Here is a 13,558-nt window from a genome sequence, read left to right on the forward strand (position 1 = left end):
TGTGTGTGTGTGTGTGTGTGTGTGTGTGTGTTCTAATGGTTTCAGGTGAACATCTCTTTGGAGGACATGGTGGACTCGACAGCCCAGAATGATTCTATTGTTCACCTGGCTGCACCAATTCTCCCTGACAAGTCAGACTTCTCCAACATGACCATTATTAGAACAAGCAACGGGTCAATCATAGAGGACCAGATGTTTCTAAACACACTGGCCGCTCAGGCTCTCTCTGGGATATTTGTCTGGTCCGCCTTGCTTATAACTTGCCATCAGGTGAGTTGTCATTTCACTCAAATCTATCCTATTCTAACTTCTTTTTTAATGCTCATGTGCCCCAAGAAAGCAATCACTGTATCAAATAGTGCCAGTCAGGAAGACAGGCAGCCTCGAGCTCTACTCAGTATAATCAGATGCAAATGTGTAGTAAGACATAGTTGGATCCACCCTCACCAGAGGACAGAAACTATAGTCCTCATATTAATAATGGCGTTCACTGTGGTGAACAATTATAAACCAGGTATTTTTATTTGTTACCTTACCAGGCATTGTTGTGTGTCTTCCTTAGGATGACACAGCATGGCATTGTGAGTGTCTTGTTGATTATTAACCTGACGGTGACAATCAGATTAAAATGGCACATGGTGTGTTAGCTGATTAAAGTAGGAGGGAAACACAGCAAGCATTCTCTCTGTGATGGTCTGAAGGCTTTACAGAAACCACCTTTACCCAGGTAGTACAGGGCAGGGCTGCCTCTGCCAGTGCAGCCTTAAATGACTGTTTCCTGTTGTGTGGGTGTTACCCACTGTGTGCGGATGATAGCTTATCATTATAGTTTCATCAACTGCAGAGAATGCAGTAGGGCGCAGTATGCTATCAGCAGGGAAATCAATTGATATTGAGATCACTTTTACAGTGTTATAAAGGATTAGGAGCCTGTCTTCAAAGAGAGACGTTTGCGTTTAATGTTGCTCAGCAGTGGGAGTGATTCTCATATTTAGCTGATGAGTCGATAAGCTGTTGTGCTGAATCTAATATTCTCTGGCTGGATTGGCAGAGCGGTCATAAGGAAGCCTTTTGTTTGGTTTAAGTTACATGGTCAGAGCTGTCGGTCTCTTTGTTTGTGCATTCTCTGTGCAGCTTAATTAAAAGAGTGTTATTAATGATACCTGCATACAAACGTACATCATCATTCATCATGTTGCATCAACACGTCGTACGCTGTGGGCCAAGTTTACAACTCTCTTTGTTTAGGCAGGTGTGATTAGACAGCCTGCAGGGATTGGTTCCTGACTTTCGGCACAGCGTCATCGTTCAAATGCTTGTCTTTAAGAATTGTAATTGAACAGATAAATAACAAGCGTAGCCACAGGGAAAGCAGTAGAGCCCTGCATTCTGGCCCGAGCCAGAGGGGGCCGGGCTAGGGCAGACTAGAGTTTCAGGGCCCGGGCCTGTCTGTTTTTCCGTTTGAACTGACACATTGTGGTGTTCAAGGTGTTTTAATGTAGGTTTTTGTATTGTGTGTTGCTTTGATAGGCTTAGAGGCTGATGATCAAACACATACGTTTCAGGGGGGAGGCGGGGGCCGGGCTCGAGCCTGAACATGTAGGGCCTAGATTTGAGTCCCAGTGCACTGTGCAGGCCTCTACAAAGCAGGTTGAGTCCCGTGCACTGTGCAGGCCTCTACAAAGCAGGTTTGAGTCCCGTGCACTGTGCAGGCCTCTACAAAGCAGGTTGAGTCCCGTGCACTGTGCAGGCCTCTACAAAGCAGGTTTGAGTCCCGTGCACTGTGCAGGCCTCTACAAAGCAGGTTGAGTCCTGTGCACTGTGCAGGCCTCTACAAAGCAGGTTGAGTCCCGTGCACTGTGCAGGCCTCTCTCTACAAAGCAGGTTGAGTCCCGTGCACTGTGCAGGCCTCTACAAAGCAGGTTGAGTCCTGTGCACTGTGCAGGCCTCTACAAAGCAGGTTGAGTCCTGTGTACTGTGCAGGCCTCTACAAAGCAGGTTGAGTCCTGTGCACTGTGCAGGCCTCTACAAAGCAGGTTGAGTCCCGTGCACTGTGTGTGCAGGTCTCTCTCTACAAAGCAGGTTGAGTCCTGTGCACTGTGTGTGCAGGTCTCTCTCTACAAAGCAGGTTGAGTCCCGTGCACTGTGTGTGCAGGCCTCTCTCTACAAAGCAGGTTGAGTCCCGTGCACTGTGTGTGCAGGCCTCTCTCTACAAAGCAGGTTGAGTCCCGTGCACTGTGTGTGCAGGCCTCTCTCTACAAAGCAGGTTGAGTCCCGTGCACTGTGTGTGCACTGTGCAGGCCTCTCTCTACAAAGCAGGTTGAGTCCCATGCACTGTGCAGGCCTCTCTCTACAAAGCAGGTTTGAGTCCCGTGCACTGTGTGTGCAGGTCTCTCTCTACAAAGCAGGTTTGAGTCCCGTGCACTGTGTGTGCAGGCCTCTCTCTACAAAGCAGGTTGAGTCCCATGCACTGTGCAGGCCTCTCTCTACAAAGCAGGTTTGAGTCCCGTGCACTGTGTGTGCAGGCCTCTCTCTACAAAGCAGGTTGAGTCCCGTGCACTGTGTGTGCAGGTCTCTCTCTACAAAGCAGGTTTGCACCAGGCGAGCCCATGTAGCGCAGAGGGAGAATCAAATGGTCTGCTCTGCAGTGAGCGGGTTTGGATTGCTGCCGGAGTTTCATCTGACTTTGCTCCAGAAGATTGGCTATAGACCCTTATGCGCACGTTCTGAATACTAAGCACAGATAGACAGACAGCCACCTTACCGTATGTCCTCTTTGCTGTATGTAGCAAAGACTTGTCTGACTGGTAATTGGTGGAGTGTGGCTTTCTTGGTGGGCTTATGGTCCCTGTGCAATTTAAGAGGTATTGGGATTATGAGCAGCAGCCCATCCTTATTTTTGTATGGCAGCAGTGTCATGTTCTGCACACGGCCCTCTGGTGTTTTTGCCTCTCACTGCACTGTTCAAGGCAAACTGATTGGCTGCTATGCTGTAATTGGCCCGGCCTGGACTTGGGCTTGAAGCCATTATCCAGGTGTGAGCCTCTGTATTACTGTCAGGTCAGCATCATGGAGTCAGGGAGGCGATAGGTTACCCCCCTCTAGCCTTTCAAGCAAAAATGGAGGATATGTCAGTGAGCCGTCTGCTTCAGTTCACAACTCAAGATGACCAAATGCATCGCAGCCATCACCCTCACAGTGGTCAGGCTTAATGTGCAGCCCCTAATGGACATTTAATCAATCTGCATGTGTCCAGTAGACTGGACCTGACGTTCATCAATAACATAATGGTCTTTTTTATACCCATTACTGCAGGGGAAAGGTATATTACTAGATTATGAACTTCCTACTTTCTATTAAAGAGTGTATTTCAAGTTCTATTATTAATTCACAGTATATTCTGAACTGCATTTTATATTTTCAAGCAGCCTCCTACAAATCCATATCCTCTACACATGCACAGTCACATTATAGGCATCTTCACTCAGAGAGATAGCACTCTAGTCAGTTTGTTAAGCATCACCAAGCTGTCTTGGACCCAGACTTACCAATTAATTTCTGGATGAAAAATAGGACTCAGACAGCACTTTTCCATTCCTCTGAAAGTTGCTGAAGTGAGGAACTTTGCCTCGTTTATTTAATGATGCTAAGAAGCTCCTGTTTTTACAATTAGCCGATTCCAATTAGATCAATTAGTCGATTCCAATTAGATAATTCGGTTTCTTTCAGCCTCATATTGGCTCCTGTGGACGTACTGTACTGACTTACGTATCTCTCCTTACATACAAATCACTTCACGCCCTTGCACTGGCTTACACAGAGGAAATGCTACACCGCTGACAGCCTACCTGCAGTGTCTGTAGGAAGTATTGAATCACCTTGACTTTGCCCTCCCCCCCCCCACTTTTTGGTGTTAGCCTGAATTAAAAATGGATGCACAAGAGAGCGACAAGAATACACATTTGTTTCCCACATGGCTTGATGGCGTGTGTGCACATGCATGCGTGGGCGGTGTTAGGAATATCTAAATACATAATGTATACAACTTTTGTTTTTTACCCCATTTCTATTCAGTATGCAAGACAAATAAACTGCATTCAATTAGTTAGTGTTGAATTTGACAACTCAAGCTTGAATCAGCTACTTGTAGACTAACAAAGGTTACCAGTGAATTCAAGGGGGAAAAAAGGCTTGGCAAAAGTCAAGGTTTGTAATGGCATGAAATAATTACTTGCCGATGTAGTTCATTTCCAATGACAGGGTTTTCTAATATTATAGCATAGCATTACCGTTGGCTGAACAAGAACAAGAACAATGTTGCGTTACTCACGCACTGTGATGCTCCCACATTGAGCTCCTCATCACTCCAAATGTTGATTTCGTCAGCTTAGCTTATGCTGCTGCTGTTGGACATTGTGATGAACATTGCTTTGGTCTCAAACAAACGCATGAATAATAGAATTGACTATAAAGCCCTGCACAAAATTGCAGTATGGACAAAATAACATTTTGTGACACATTGCCGTTGAGATCCGTCATTCACTATCATTTGAAATGTAAATTTTAAAGTCTTTGAAGTCTGCTTTTCCTTTTTGATGGGGATTGGATTTCGACCAGCTCTACAGTACCAGACTGAAATCTCAGTTAAATCCACCAATCCACATTCCCTCAAATAATGCAAAGCTATTCCTGAATTGCAGTGTATAATAAGGGTAAATTGGTATTTTGCAGTATTTCCTCAGGACAGCCTATGCACAACATCAAACCATCTTTCTGAAGTTGTACTGTCAAAATATCCCACTTTGTTCACTTCTTTTATTATTAGGGTGAATAGCACAGAAACCCGTCAAACCATAATTTGTCTAAGCTCAGGAATACTTTTCAAGATGGCAAGCTTCAAAATAAATTTTCTCACATCCTATTTCTCCCCTTAGCACAGTGAAAAGCACTTCAACTGACCTACTACAAAATGCATGCTTTCAAGTCTGAATTCATACCTGTCTCTGGAAAAATATATTTGTGATAACTGTAATATGTGAATGTAGGATTTTGAATAAGCCATTGCAGACTGCACATTTGGGAAATGATGGTGATGGCAAGCTTCAGGGCCTAGCTGATGGCACTGTTGATCATTTTAATATTTGTCCCTGACCCCACTCTTACTGGCTGGAAAAGGGTGTATATTGAGTTGACTGCATTAAGCCCCAGAGACACCGGGCTGACGGTCAGCCGTCGGGGAGCGTCTGTGGCCTGGCCTTAGTCTTTGACGTGTGTCCCGCACCGTTGGCACTGGGCGGCCTTGTTGGTGGCTTTTATGGCCGCTTCAGCATGTTGAATTGCCGTTGGGCCGTTGGTGAAAGAAATCACTGATTGGCTGGTCAGCTGGTTAAGCGAATCACTGAGCTATACTGTATATGTAGATGAAGCGAATCAGTGCATAAGAAGAGTCTTCTCATTTTTCAACTTCATCTCATCTGATTATTCCAATACAGGAATATTTTCATAATGACATGACCTTGGGTAAAACCTCTTGAACCTGTCGCTGTATGAGTTCACAAATTTAGTGTGGTTTCTCCTTATCTTTCTGCCTCCACCTCTTCTTCCACAAGCAAAAGACCAGACAAGGGCTGACAATGCCTGCGCCATTTGTAACTTTTTATCAGACATATTCTCGATTAGAAGGAGCTATATTACGAAACAGCCTAAGTGGTGAGCGAGAGTGCTGTGAAAATGGTTGCTTTGTTTCATGTATGTATGATAAAAATGATATATCGTTCCTCAGCGCAGTCCTAGGTCTTAACGCAGGCGCAGAATGTAGGTGCTAGTTGACTGATGGCTGTAGTCTTTGTGGTGTGTTCAAGTGCCACTTTTTGGCCCCGACACAGGTGACAACAGTCAGCCTTTGTTGCTGCTAGTTCTTTGACATGTTTGGTGTGTCTGTCTGGGCAAACTGTGATCATGTCTACCGCCACCATTCTCTGGAATGTCTCAGGAACAATACATTACTATACATGCTCCCAAAGGGCCACATCAATTGGAAACTAGTATAATAGTCGCCCCACTGTCATACAAATCTGTTCTTATGTTCTGTATTGTGACCTGGTTTGGCAACACGACCCTGGCCAATAAGAACAGGCTCGGTAGCCTTGTCAGAGTGGCCAGCAAGGTTTCTGGGAGGACCCAAGCCCAGCTCATAGACCTTTACAAGAGGGAGGTGCTGAGGAAAGCCACTTCCCTCCTGGAGGGCCCAGATCACCCCCTTCGTTTGGAGTTTGAGCTGTTGCCCTCAGGTCGTCGGCTGAGGGTGCCCACAACGAGGACCAAGTGCTTCAAACTCTCCTTTGTCCCGGCTGCTCTTCAGCTGATGAACAGCATATAGAACTTTATTTTTCTGGTTCTGCCCTTTTGCACAGACTGCCCACTTATGCACTTTTGCCGATGCTGCTACCTGTTGTACTTTTTAAAATCTCTCTGCCTCCATTGCCCTGTTTTTAGGTTTTTAGGCTTTAGTCTTTTATCTCTTTTTTAGCGTTTGTATGTTTTGTATGATGTGTGTGTTTTATATTACCTGGCTGCAAACCAATTTCCCTGAAAGGGACAATAAAGTTACCTTTGACACTGATCATTCCCTGCCGTATTGGCTTGCCTCCCTCCACCTCGCAGCATGGTGCATTTTACAGCTGATTGAAACATGTAATTGATGTTTTGTCAGGTTGGTGTGGGTGTGGCTCCTCCTCCTCGTGGGTATGAAGACGTTTGACTGTCAAATCAGCCTGAGCACTTCTTTTGTTTATTCATGGCCATTCCAAAGCCTAAACGTCATTCGAGAGCTTATCAGTAGAGTCAAACAAGCTTTATCTGCAGATCTTAGAGTCTCCTCTTCTGTACACAGGAAGTTAAACGGTGCATAATAGAAGCTGCAGCTGCAATCTTTCTAACGCTGGAAATGTAGTCAGTAATGTCTTCCAATATGCTCTAAAGGCTCCAGACTGGAAACTAATGTAAGGTAGTTAAAATGGGAGTTCCATGATGTCTCTTTGTTCCAGTCAAGCCCTGTTGCTCGATCCTAAACTCAACTGAATGGTAGTCTTGTTATTATCATTGCTATTTTTCAGAAATGTTGTTCGGCCACCTCCCTTCACTAGTATTACAAGCATGTTGCATTGAAATGTGATGTTTACCCATGTAAATTCCTTCAAATTGTTTTTGGTCATTATAAATAAAGCAGGGCAGATTTCCTATAACAACATATAAATTTGTTCTTTCATGCGTCTATGATTTTCGATGTGATTACCATACAAATTGTGTGCAGGTTAAAGGCTGAAGAAGTTTCCAAAATGCACTTTACTTGAAGCTGTGATCTATTCAGCAGGATCAGGGGAAACGTATTAAAGTTGATCCGGGGGCTGAAATTGGCGGCTTGCGTTTCTCTGCTCACTGCCGGGTGTTGCCGTTGTTTTTTCATCTGCTGCTTTGTGCTTTGTCATTGCAGATCTTCATGCACCTTCGATCCTACACCGTGCCCAACGAGCAGCGCTACATCATACGCATCCTCTTCATCGTGCCAGTGTACGCCTTTGACTCGTGGCTCAGCCTGCTCTTCATCAGCAACGATCAGTACTATGTGTACTTTGACTCTGTCAGAGACTGCTATGAAGGTCAGTACCACAACCCCCCCTTCCCTCCTGCATTCTCTCCCTCAGCCTTCCTTTGTGGGCGGCCTGCGTTTAGAGGTGTATCTAGGTTATGAGACAAGTGAAACCCCCTGCCCCCGAGTGTCTGATGGTTGCCAGGATGGAAGCTGAAACGACCCGGCCAAACAAGTTTTTCTCACCTGACCTGCCATTGTTCCCATGTGGTGTGACGTTATTGTTTCAGGTGTCTTGTTTCCAGGATGTGTAACTTTAGTTGCTTCCTTTTTTAGCTGCAGCCAGCAGTGCTATAAGTCACTCTGCAGCCAGCAGCTCTATAAGTCACTCTGCAGCCAGCAGCTCTATAAGTCACTCTGCAGCCAGCAGTGCTAGAAGTCACTCTGCAGCCAGCAGCTCTATAAGTCACTCTGCAGCCAGCAGCTCTAGAAGTCACTCTGCAGCCAGCAGCTCTATAAGTCACTCTGTAGGTTGGCTGGTTTGTTGGCTGGTCCACAAAAAGTTCACCACCCTTTAGCGGGCACAGTTTTCGCCCTAGGAGGCTGACATTGTGTGTGTGTGTGTGTGTGTGTGTGTGTGTGTGTGTGTGTGTGTGTGTGTGTGTGTGTGTGTGTGTGTGTGTGTGTGTGTGTGTGTGTGTGTGTGTGTGTGCGTGCGTGCGTGTGTGTGTGTGTGTGTGGGTGTGTGTGGGGGTGTGGGTGTGGGTGTGGGTGTTTGTATGCCAATTGGCTAAAAGGTGTGGGGGGAAGTTTGAAATGCAGGATGGCAGGGGCAGAGGTCTGAAATTCGGCATGGAATGTGTGTGTTTGTGTTGATGCCAATTGGCTAAAAGGGGGCGGGGTGCGGGAGCGGGTGGATTTCAAAATGCAGGGTGGCAGAGGCAGTGTAGGGTGGGCTGCCCCTGCCATCCTCCATTTCAGAAATTATCATACTGTATCTATGTGATTGCAGGCAGCTGTTGCGAATACGCGCTTGATTTTTTTGTTTGTTTGTTTTCTGGCTTAGTGTTTTCTGGCTTAGTGTTTTTCTGGGTGCCTTTGCAGATGAAAGGAAACATTTGTATGTAGCTCTAGAGCCTCTATTTATGTGTTGAAGTATAACTGTAAGACCAAATCACTTCACCAATTATAGCAGAGGTGAATTATGCAAAATGGATTACATGTAGGTCCTGCAGGTCATACAGGCCTTGGTATTGTCTCATCTGGACTACTGTCCTGCAATCTGGTCCAATGCAGCAAACAAAGAGCTGCACAAGCTCCAGTTAGTGCAGAATAGAGCAGCACGTCTCGCCCTCAGCTGTTCAATGAGAGAAAGTATTAATAAAATGCACGCAGATCTTTCCTGGCTGAAGGTGGAAGACAGATTCATGCAGTCTCCTGGTCTTGTTCAGAAATATTTGTGTTTTAAAACAACCATATTGCCTGTACTCAAAGATAACATTTTCTAAGGACAGACATGATCATGAAACAAGACAAGCGAGAATGGGTCATGTTACAATGCCTCAACCTAGAACCAATGCAATGAAAAAAACGGTTATGTATAGAGCTATCTCCCTTTGGAATAGGTTGCCATGCTTGATTACTGAAGCAACAAGTAAAGTAAGTTTCAAAAAGAAACTAAAGAGGTTATTCTTGGGTACAGGCCTGCAAAATAAATAGATACATGGTTTTATTTAAATATGTTTGCAATGTTCTGCTGTACTGTAATGGTGTAATGGTGTTTTTTGTGCTTTTTTAGGGAGGGGGGGTGGGGGGTTTGGGGGGGGTAGCCGATTACTGTAAATGTATTAATGTATGCTTATATGTGAAAGCATGAGTATACTTCTATGTTTTTAAGGTGGACCCCAGGAAGAGTAGCTGTTACCTCGGTAACAGCTAATGGGGATCCAAATAAATAAACAAATAAATAAATAAACAAATGTAACTGGAGGAAGAAACAAGTAGAAAATACATTATTCAGTCAATTAGATTTCAGTTTGCAAGCCAATTTTGTGGCTGATTGATAGTGCAGTGCATCAGAAAGCAGGGAGGTAAAGCAGGGAGGTAGACTGATTGATATTGCAGTGCATCAGAAAGCAGGGAGGTAGACTGATTGATAGTGCAGTGCATCAGAAAGCAGGGAGGTAGACTGATTGATAGTGCAGTGCATCAGAAAGCAGGGAGGTAGACTGATTGATAGTGCAGTGCATCAGAAAGCAGGGGGTAGACTGATTGATAGTGCAGTGCATCAGAAAGCAGGGGGTAGACTGCATCAGAAAGCAGGGAGGTAGACTGATTGATAGTGCAGTGCATCAGAAAGCAGGGAGGTAGACTGTGGTGGTTGATATTGAAGTGCATCAGAAAGCAGGGAGGTAAAGCAGGGAAGTAGACTGTGGTGATTGATATTGCAGTGCATCCGAAAGCAGGGGGTAGACTGCATCAGAAAGCAGGGAGGTAGACTGATTGATAGTGCAGTGCATCAGAAAGCAGGGAGGTAAAGCAGGGAGGTAGACTGATTGATAGTGCAGTGCATCAGAAAGCAGGGAGGTAAAGCAGGGAGGTAGACTGTGGTGATTGATATTGCAGTGCATCCGAAAGCAGGGAGGTAGACTGATTGATAGTGCATTGCATCAGAAAGCAGGGAGGTAAAGCAGGGAGGTAGACTGTGCATCAGAAAGCAGGGAGGTAAAGCAGGGAGGTAGACTGTGCATCAGAAAGCAGGGAGGTAGACTGTGCATCAGAAAGCAGGGAGGTAAAGCAGGGAGGTAGACTGTGGTGATTGATATTGCAGTGCATCAGAAAGCAGAGAGGTAAAGCAGGGAGGTGGACTGTGCATCAGAAAGCAGGGAGGTAGACTGTGCATCAGAAAGCAGGGAGGTAGACTGTGCATCAGAAAGCAGGGAGGTAAAGCAGAGAGGTGGACTGTGCATCAGGAAGCAGGGAGGTAGACTGTGCATCAGAAAGCAGGGAGGTAAAGCAGAGAAGTGGACTGTGCATCAGAAAGCAGGGAGATAGACTGTGCATCAGAAAGCAGGGAGGTAAAGCAGGGAGGTGGACTATGCATCAGAAAGCAGGGAGGTAAAGCAGGGAGGTAGACTGTGCATCAGAAAGCAGGGAGGTAAAGCAGAGAGGTGGACTGTGCATCAGAAAGCAGGGAGGTAAAGCAGAGAGGTGGACTGTGCATCAGAAAGCAGGGAGGTAAAGCAGGGAGGTAGACTGTGCATCAGAAAGCAGGGAGGTGGACTGTGCATCAGAAAGCAGGGAGGTAAAGCAGGGAGGTGGACTGTGCATCAGAAAGCAGGGAGGTGGACTGTGCATCAGAAAGCAGGGAGGTAAAGCAGGGAGGTGGACTGTGCATCAGAAAGCAGGGAGGTAAAGCAGGGATGTAGACTGTGCATCAGAAAGCAGGGAGGTAAAGCAGGGAGGTAAAGCAGGGAGGTAGACTGTGCATCAGAAAGCAGGGAGGTAAAGCAGAGAGGTGGACTGTGGAAAAGCACCAGTGGCCACAGCTAAGTCATAATGAACCTCCTCTTGAGTGGACACCATCTGCATTAGCCTGATTTAATCCCTCCTTAAATAGCAGTGAAGGATTAGGAGGGATTTCCCCCGGCACAGAACCAGTGGAAGCTTCTTAATGTAACGTTAAGCACTGAAACATTTATTGTTCAAAATGTAGGACTAATTATTTTCTATCAATGATGGAATGTTTTTTCCCCTCCAAAATGATGTGACTTGTTAATGAAATGATATTTGAAGGAGATGTGAAATTATTGTACGTTTTAAATCATGTATATGATGGACTGGAGTAGCCTAAAACTCTTGTCTTTACGTTGCAGCGTTTGTCATCTACAACTTCCTGAGCCTGTCCTTTGAGTATCTCGGAGGAGAGAGCGCAATCATGTCGGAGATCCGAGGGAAGCCCATACAGTGAGTGCTGTCATTCCAATCCTCCATACAGCTCAGGCCTATAAGTAGCCTTGAAGTGTTGCCACGGTGCGGCAGTTTCAGAGAAGCCTCCTCACAGATGTGCACTACGTGCGCTCAATTCTAGGGTGGAAACTCGATTGGTGGCCAGAGCGATGACCGTCATTGTCGAGTGGTGGCCAGTGGTGAATCCATCAACTGAGCATGCAAACGCCCCCGACTGGTGATGTCATACCCACTGATGATGTCATGCCCCACAATCATCGAGTGATGTGACTGATGCCACAATCATCAAGTGGGCCAGTGGTGACGGATGATATCAGACCAACCGATGATGTCATAGACATTGTGACATTATCAGTGATGTCATAGACATTGTGACATCATCAGTGATTTATGACAGACACTGATAGGCTGATGATGTCTGCACTGCTTACTCACCTGGGTGTGATTTTTTTCCAGTGGCAGATTCAGGCCAGACCCATGAAAAGTGTTTCAGCAAATTTTGCGGGCCTTGCAACTCCGGACGCACAGACGCACACACAGCTCTCCAATTATAGTGCTGTAGTAGGATATCAAATTAGTTGAATTCAAGTATATCACACATGCCTCCTCTCCATTACTTTCTGTGTAGCACGGCTGGGGCAGCAGGTTGTTTTTATAGCTGGTCAAAAAGAACAGCAGGATTTTGCAATAATGAGAAAAAGACAATATAGAGCTCTGAATTACCATTTAGTTTCAGCGGTAGAGTGACAGAACAGTGAAACTGATGGGAGATAAATGATCCTTGCAATGTTGTTATCCCAATTAAATGGCGAAAAACATTGTAAAAAAAACTATTCACCTAATCTTATTGGGGCAGGGCGATAATTCAATATTATCATTCGTTTATCGTCTTTCAGTGGAATCTTGTCGTGATGATATGGTGATTTTGTCTGTTGAATTGATAACAAGCTACTTTTACTCACTTTACTTTACTTGACAAAATGACGTATGCATTTTTTTTTAAGGAATATTATTTGAATATTTCTATTTTAATTTGTTTGACATCACACTTAACATTACCATTCAGTTCAACTGGATTTAACGTCAGCCATATCATGATATATATCGATCCGGGGGAAAAATCTTTGTGATTATCGTGATATTGATTTCAACCAGCCCTAAATCATAAATATTTACAGATGTAGATATGTACATGTACAATATGTCGAGATTTAGGTGCATACTCGTGGTTCATATGGAGGCACCGTATGTAATGTGCTCCGGTCCAGGATCTTTGATGAGCTTGGGGGTGGTGAGGCAGGGAGCACTGCCTCAGGGTGTCCAGGTTCGGCCCCACCACACTCAGTCTTTCTCAGCACTTTGTTTATCCTGTACGCCTCCCCAGCCCCCACAGCACAAAAAACAGTGCGCTGACCGCAAAGCATCGTCTAGAACAACAGTCTACTGTGCCCTCTGTTGTTGATGCTGTTGACGCTAAAGGTTGATGGATGGTAGGGCACTCAACTTTTTTGATCTGTCGCTCGAAGAAAATAGAAGAGTTGCATGAGGTTTGTCATTTATGCGACGGCAAAAGGTTTCAGTCGTCTCCATGGTAACCACAACCCGGCCCCTCCCGCCCCCACCCCCACCCCCACTCCCTCAGCTCCACTCCGAGGAGGACTGTTACATGTTTTGCCTTCTTTTGAGTCCAAATCACTGTAAAAACATCTTGCACGAGTCCTAAAGGCAAAAAATAATCACGGGCCCTCTATCTTTATCTCCCAGCCTGAGTTTTCCACAGACCACGGCTCCTCTTTTCCTATAATCTCTCCACTCCTCCAGACGTCCACTTCGCTCCTCCAGATCTCCACTCCGCTCTTCCAGACCTCCCCTCCACCTACACGGTGCCCTGTCGCTTTTCCACGAGGAAGGCAGCTGCTGGCCCAGGCAGGCAGGCTGTCTGACACCGCTATACTGACGGAACTCTCGTGTCACGTCACTACATGTGACTAGCCAATCGCA

General features: G+C 45.6%; 1 protein-coding gene across 1 annotated transcript in view; it reads left to right on the forward strand.

The window, feature by feature from the left end:
- The window catches only part of tmem184a (transmembrane protein 184a), a 32,180-nt gene that overhangs the window by 592 nt on the left and 18,030 nt on the right, over positions 1–13,558 (forward strand). Inside the window, exons 2-4 of the mRNA XM_083649414.1 lie at positions 46–270; positions 7,493–7,658; positions 11,464–11,554. Of these exons, the coding sequence (XP_083505540.1) occupies positions 67–270; positions 7,493–7,658; positions 11,464–11,554 (461 nt within the window). The 5' untranslated portion in view covers positions 46–66. The remainder of the gene's footprint in view (positions 1–45; positions 271–7,492; positions 7,659–11,463; positions 11,555–13,558) is intronic.

This window comes from Poromitra crassiceps (assembly GCF_964638095.1).
Source record: "Poromitra crassiceps genome assembly, chromosome: 13".
NCBI lineage: Eukaryota > Metazoa > Chordata > Actinopteri > Beryciformes > Melamphaidae > Poromitra > Poromitra crassiceps.